This window comes from Lactuca virosa, chromosome 6, assembly GCF_052849685.1.
Source record: "Lactuca virosa cultivar CGN04683 chromosome 6, Lactuca_virosa_CGN04683_v6, whole genome shotgun sequence".
Lineage (NCBI taxonomy): Eukaryota > Viridiplantae > Streptophyta > Magnoliopsida > Asterales > Asteraceae > Lactuca > Lactuca virosa.
In genome coordinates, this window is record NC_136431.1 from 77,108,138 (window position 1) to 77,115,620 (window position 7,483).

The 7,483-nt window shown below is 31.1% G+C and overlaps 1 protein-coding gene across 1 annotated transcript; it reads left to right on the top strand.

Annotated features, from left to right (window-relative positions):
• Window positions 1-1,781: 1,781 nt before the first annotated feature.
• On the top strand, window positions 1,782-3,171 carry LOC145120276 (uncharacterized). Its single transcript, XM_079056094.1, has 4 exons — window positions 1,782-2,153; window positions 2,415-2,525; window positions 2,670-2,750; window positions 2,844-3,171. Exons 1-4 carry the CDS (start codon window positions 1,908-1,910, stop codon window positions 2,925-2,927), a joined length of 522 nt encoding a protein of 173 aa, XP_078912220.1. The 5' UTR covers window positions 1,782-1,907; the 3' UTR covers window positions 2,928-3,171.
• Window positions 3,172-7,483: the final 4,312 nt, after the last annotated feature.

Below are 7,483 nucleotides of genomic sequence, written 5' to 3' on the forward strand. Positions count from 1 at the left end.
TTGTATTGGTACAAAGTGTGAGCAAAATGGAATGAGGATCTGACGATGCTACTTATATCCCCTACTTGGGTTTCGTTTTAACACCCATTCGTATATCTTTCTACCATTTCTTTCACTTAAGAGTTATTTGGGCATATAACCAAACGATTTGTGACCATCATATTTTTTTAATATTTCTTTTATCTACAAACTTAAAGTGATTCCAAATACTTGATTAATGAACCTAAGAAAAAGATAAGTAATTAAGAATATGATTTTGAGAATACCTTGCCACCCACTACTACTAAATCACCACACCCCCAAGTTATATTGGTGCTTGTTGTTGCACCACGTAAGCCATTGCACTAGCTGTTAAAGTGTAGGTGTTTTGTATCTATTGAGCAAAAACGGGTTGTAATTGGATAGATGTATCTGAAAACATATCTTCAGAAGTCCTAAAACGCTTATGGTATCATTATGAATATACAAACCAAAACTGTGAAAGTCATGCTAGCGAAAAAATGGCATCTCACAAAAAATTTACGGGTCTTTACATCATCGTGAATTAGCGACTTAAGATTAGTGAATCTCTCTCTCTCTCTCTCTCTCTCTCTCTCTCTCTCTCTATTATTATTTTTTTAGTTTTAGAAAATATGTAATCTTGAGAAGTTTATAAAATCTTTGCGATTTGAGTATTTCCCTAATTCGAGGCCAAATTTTGCAAGACCTTTTTGTAGTAATTTATTTTGTGTCAGAAAAAAAAACCTCTTGAATTCACGAGTTTTTGTTAGCAATTTTGGTAGTTGTTTTGTGATAATTGAGTATATATCTTACAAATATAAGATCATTTTAATGCATAGCTCTAAATATAATTATATAATTTATATTACTACAATAACAATCTAATTGTTTTAATAAAGTGATTAGATAATTGTACGCAATTGAATATATTTTAGTTGATATATAGTAGATCTATTTAGTTTGGGTCGTCAACAATAAAACATAACATGAATCGATGGATTTATAACATAAATAAATGAAAATTAACATAGAGAAATATATTATGATTATCGTATTTATATGCATTTGAGGGTGGAAGGGCAATTGAGTAATTGTAAGTGATAAAGTCATTTAACAGATTGCAACCGTCTCCAACTTTGTCTTTGCCCCTAAGGCTCTCATTTCATTTGTTTGAGTTATACATGTGTAGGTGAGCCCTCCTTATACACTCTTTAACCAAACTTTCATCCAAAGCACCCCATTCCAAGTAAATAGAAGATTCGTCCACACTCTTTTTCTTACGACATTTCAACCATATTATCTTCCTCGTTTTGTATAAAAATTAGATAAATCTAAAACCCAAACTTTAAACGATAGAATAATATTTTAACTAAATCCAAATCTAAAAATCAAGACTATTATTCTTGTTTACAACTAATGTAATGTTACAATAACCGTAACATACAAAACCTATGCATGTATGTAGATGTAGAAGTTCAATGTCAAATAATTATGAGGGAAATTGGAGCACCCATATTTAGGCTTTTTCTTTAATCATGACTCAAAAAAGCCTAAACAAGATTTTTGACCAAGTCTTGCATAAATTATACTAATGGCATGATCTTCTTCCACTTTACCAACTCTCACCGTCCAACGTTAAAGACAATTACTATTCTTGGGAGGAAGTTGCGAAGGTGTTTTACAAAGTGGGTGTTCACCATTTTATCATTATAACAATGGCCAGGGCATTTTAGACTTTTCACTTCAATCCAAGATTTATTGACAATAAAGCTAGTAGGGTTAATGCCCACATGTTAATGCCAACTACCTAGATTGAGCATCTTGAACAGAAGCAAAAGATTACTATAATGCCTACATAAAGCATATAAGGCAACATCCATTAGAAAGAGAACAAGAGTTTTCCTAAAATGGCATTAGATCGACAACAACAATCACAAATGATGATGCCAATGAAGAACTCATCAGGGTTAATCGGCTATAACAGGAGTCCCATGATTGGTGATGACGAAGAAGAATTGTCGAAATCAGCGTTGTTGGCTTTTAGGGTTAAAGAAGAAGAGATCAAGAAGAAGAAAATGGAGGTTAGGGAGAAGGTTCATGCTCAGTTAGGACGTGTTGAAGAAGAAACCAAGAAGTTGGCTGAAATCCGTGACGTACGTATAATTTTCTTCATTGTGTGCATGTTTATTTTGGAAATAATAAAATTGGGAAACATGTTCTTGACAGACTTTACTTGATTCAAGTTTACATAAAATTATAGTTATGATCAATTATCTGGAGATGGTGGGTTTCTTATCACCCATGTTAGAATAGAAGTTTCAAGTTGGAATTGTGCCTTCTTTGATTGAAAAACTTAATTTTCATTTCTAATTTTTTTAAAGTTAATAATTTATAAAAGAAAATGTGAGAAATAGGAGCTTGAAGGACTGGAAGATCCAAGGAGGAAGGAGGTGACAAGCGTTCGTAAGAAGATTGATTTGGTCAACAAAGAGTTAAAGCCATTGGGACTAAGCTGCCATAAGAAGGTGAAACATGCATCATGATCATTATTACTTTCTTAATTAATTCTTTATTTGGTTTACACTTTTCCTTAATTAATTATTAAATTAATTATATTGTTTTATTCCCGTTTGTTAAATATATTATTAAAATTGAAATCAAATCACCAGGAGAAAGAATATAGAGAAGCTTTAGAAGCTTTCAATGAAAAAACCAAGGAGAAAGCTCAACTGGTAGCAAGATTGATGGAGGTGGTACATGCTTCTTTTTTTTAATAGTTACTTTTAATTCTCTGAAAAAGGCCACAAAATATTTAGTTTGTTTTTGCTTGATTGTATATGCAGTTGGTGACTGAAAGTGAAAGAGTGAGGATGAAGAAACTTCAAGAATTGAGCAATAACATTGAATCCTTGGGTCAACTAAGATGATCAACAAAACAATCAAGTGTTTTGTTATAATTACTAATGCTTATATAACTCCTGATTTTACTTTGTGGTATTTTGATGATTTTTACTTCTATTTTGGGTGTTGTTTGTCACTAAGCACTTGTTAAATGAAAGCTCTATCTTGGGTGTTGTTTGTCATTAAACACTTGTTAAATGAAGCTTTCATGCATTTAAATTTTGTGCCCACAATGGGACATTTTTTTTTCTTAATTTTCAGTTTTCCATGTATTAATTTGATTTATATGTATTATCTTAACATAAGTGTGTATTTGAATACGTGCATATATGTTTAGTAGTGTACTGTGTACCTCATGTTCAACATCTCGGTGCGGTATCCATCACTTGAGAAAATGAACAATGGTGAAACACCTCGCAACCCTCGTGATCCTGATATAAGAGATGGCCCAACCACCTGATGAGTCAAGTAATAAAATGACAAACTGAATGTGAAATAAAATTATAAGCACAATCAACAAAATACAAATTAAGTACTTTAATTGATCGGATCATGCAATTACAAGGCTCAAATATTTACAAAGAAACATCAACTCTAAAAAATGTAATTACATACTCTCTCACTGTTGGATGGAGGGACCAATGTCATTAATTAATTGGTAATATTTATAATAACAGTAAGGTCTTTTTGGGTTTGACTTGGGTTTGACTTCACGACATAGGTTTGACTTGGGTTTGACTTCACGACATATCTATTAAGGAAATGAAAAAAATAAGTTATTAATTTATTATTAATTAATAAATTAATATGAAATTATTTTGTAATTAATTAAATGGTTTTAATTAATTAAAATGCTACAATATTAAGTAATTCCTAAAGATTAATATGAATATTTCAAAGCCTCTTGAAGATAAGTATGGACGAAATCTAAGATGTTTATTATGGTATATTATGTTTTGATAAGGATAATGATTATTTTTGGGAATTTGATTAATTTAAAGATTCAAATTGCCACCTATAAATAGGGGGATAATGATTAAACCATTTGATCGCTTTTGAGCATCTAAATTTTGTTCCTTCTCTCCATATTTTCATAGAGTTAGAAATTTATAACCTTTCTCCTAGGTTATAGTAATTTCAAAATTCCCTTCATAGAGATATTTATGATTTGGGTCCTTCTTGTCCTTGCAATTGTTGTTGTCACAAGATCTCAATCCAAATATCAAGAGCGCAAAAGGTTAGTAATTCTATATTTTGTTTATTTTAAAAGTAGGTTGTTATAACTAGTAAAACCTAGATCCTATGATGTATATACATATATAGATTATTTTGATTATTCGGCTGTGTAGATCTAATGTATATAGAATGCCTTAATGCCTAACAATGGTATTAGATCCAATAGGTTTTTGATATTTGCACTTTTAAAATTATAGAAATCGAAAACTAAATTCTCGAAACATGCAATACGCCCTTCCTCTGGTGCGACGTGCACTGTCGGTTTGGCGTTTTATTTTTTATATATGTTTCTTCATCGACAAGTTTCCTAATTTGTGTAATAAGAAACAAAAATATGGTAAAATTTGAATTTGGATAATCCATGTTAATTTAAAATATTGTTTAAATAAGATTTAAACTTGAATATTTAAATTAAATGGAATTTTAAATATTATTTGGTTAGAATTTAAATTAGAATATTTAAAATATATTTGAATTGACTAACCACTTAAATTAAATTTTATTAGAATAAGATTTAAATTATAATATTTAATTAAAACTTTAAATATTATTTGATATATAATTAAATTTGCATATTTAAAGTAATAAACCATACATTTAAAAGGTTTAAATTTATATATATGATATGTAATGGTGTACTCGGGTCGGCCCACTAGATCGATATCGATCCGGTCATAGTATATCAGTACATAAACGACAAAAGCGCAGCTGTTCAAAATAATCGAGCCACAAGGCAATGTCAATATACGATGAACAAAATATGAGAAATGAGACATATCCCAGGAGTCGCGCATAAGTACATATCTTAGCAATAATAAAATACAAAGTAGCACAAACAACCTAGCTGTCTTTACCCGAGTAACACAAGCTACCAGGTAAAACCTTACACCAAGAAATATTGCGATGCCTATTAAATCCTTCGAAGATACACTGATAAGGTAACAATTTTCATAATGAGGAACTCAAGCAATTTTATCCATAACTTTAATCGACATCTAACTTAGGCATCAGAGAGAAATATTGGGGTCCATCCATCAATATGACTTTCTAACCTAGCTTTGTCTTGTTTTTGCAGCGTGTCTTCCAAAGTGCTCATTAGAAGAGATTGTTAGTAGCTTACTATCATGTACCCGAAAGACCACGTAGCAACAATATGACTATTATATGTATGGCATATTTACAACATCCACCCTCCCATGTTTAATTAAAAGCATTATTAGTCGAACCATGACTAGGCTCATATACTCTAATGTTATAAGATAGGTTTAAGTAAGTCTCTTAGTTTCCTAATGAGGTCGGTTTTAAAAGCTCATAACTTACCACCCTGATAACCTCTTTGCATTTTGAGGGAAGAGTCATCAAGAGGGTTTGATTGGATATATGTTCACCGTTAAAAGTATTAACTAAAATAATAAAACAAAATTCATGTTTTACAAAATTAAAAACATGAATCGTGTGTTACCCATGAAAAATGTACATTTCCTTATAACATGATGATGGAGCGTGTGCGGTTAGCGGACACATGAATTGGGGATTATGGTTGGAAATGATACATGAATCTGAAGCTTAACTTGAGCCGAGCATCACACATTTTTACATGGTTGATTCAATATTTGTTTTATGATCCACGACATCCCTGTCATAGAAATGAAATGATTATAATCCGATATTAGCATGCCATTGACAATCATTGAATATCAAAGATCTAGGAGTTTCATATAAAATGAAACTAGGCAAAGAGTATTGCCTACCTAAATAACTTTGTGGTATGTTTACGACATCCATTTACACACCACAGAGCCACATATGGATCCTAACCTCAACAAACAAATTGGGTAATTATTAATAAGGATAAATAAAACAAACTAGAATGAAAATAATACCTGAATGATGTCAACAATTTTATCCACTAAATTCTACTGCTATACACCTTTAAAAGGATAAGCTAATAGGATGATCAATCTTGTCTAAATTCGTAGTCAGGGAATAGTTCTTAGAAGATAAAAGAAAGATCATGCCTTAGATAAAGTTAGGAGTTGACTATGGTTAGTGACGTGTATATAATAATCTAATAAAATAAACCTAATTTAAACTACATATCTAGTTTTAAATTTATAAATCCTAACAAACTGAACTGACTACTAGGACCATGCAGTGTACCTGATCAGGAATAGTATTAGTTGGAATAAGTAAGGGTGTCGAACTCAAAGGTAATCGAGCTGTAATAAATAAAATAAATATAAACTTAATTCTGAATTAAATAAGATATTATAATTAAAAGATACCTTTGATTAAATTTTCGAATCACTATAGAAATATGGTTAATTCATATGAAGTGCAATGGAAATTTGATAGATATTCGTTGATTTCTAAGCTAATTAACTTAATGTTAATATCATTAATCGCATGACTATAAGTTATCTACTAGTAAGGATAGCTTTCCTAGACTCAGTCCATTCATTCATATTATGTAATAACTTAACAGTTATGATTATTTCTAGGTTTAGTGACAACTTTTCAAAATCCCAAAGTTATTGGATCAATCATAAATATTAATATCAATTTTGTTATGTTTAACCTAGTGACATAGCCTTCCACTAGTCACGATTGCCTATGCTCTTGACTCAGCTCTCCAGCTTAGACAAGTTAATAAAAAATATGACTCAAGATACATAATCTGAACCTACTCACAAATTATGCACTCAATTACATAAACATGTCAAAATCATTAACAATACTCATGGATATTTAGTTAATCATTAACACAATAAATTAAATAACTATAAAACTCATTTCAATGACTTAAATCATAATCATAGATCATCTACGTCTAATCAAAAGTATAGGGACTTATGTTGGGTTATGAGCAAAACAACATTCCTATGGTGTTCATGCAAACCCTAATGCTTGGATCTAGTTTTTCTATTTGTACATGCAACAATTTTCCAAGACTTGCAAACCCTAATCTAGCATACAACAAAACGAAATTAACATCTAATAAACAAGTTAGAAAGTTACCCTTGATTGTTGCTTGAAGATCTTGAGCTTTTGAGAAACCTAGCACCTCAAATGCGATGCCTCTAATGAATCACAAACACCAAAAGAAATTGGATGATCTTGGAGAGAGGGGAAGGCTAAAATCGGCTCTTGGATACCTTCTAGGGTTTCTGGTAGCTGAATTCTATTGCCCTAGGGTCCTTTATATAGCTGCAGAGTTAGGGTTTCAGTAAAAAACCTAATTAGGTTGCTTAGGATTTAACCAACCCACAAGATCCTTCTAGAATCCCTAGCTTGGACATTTCTATATGGGCTCCCATATAAAATCGTCCATCCCTTTCCTAAGGGA

Bases quoted from the DNA above. Each gene is read 5' to 3' on its own strand.
- LOC145120276 (XM_079056094.1), top strand. From the start codon at position 1,908: ATGGCATTAGATCGACAACAACAATCACAAATGATGATGCCAATGAAG. The intron at 2,526-2,669 runs GTGAAACATGCA...TCAAATCACCAG, and splicing joins GACTAAGCTGCCATAAGAAG to GAGAAAGAATATAGAGAAGC. The intron at 2,751-2,843 runs GTGGTACATGCT...TTGTATATGCAG, and splicing joins TGGTAGCAAGATTGATGGAG to TTGGTGACTGAAAGTGAAAG.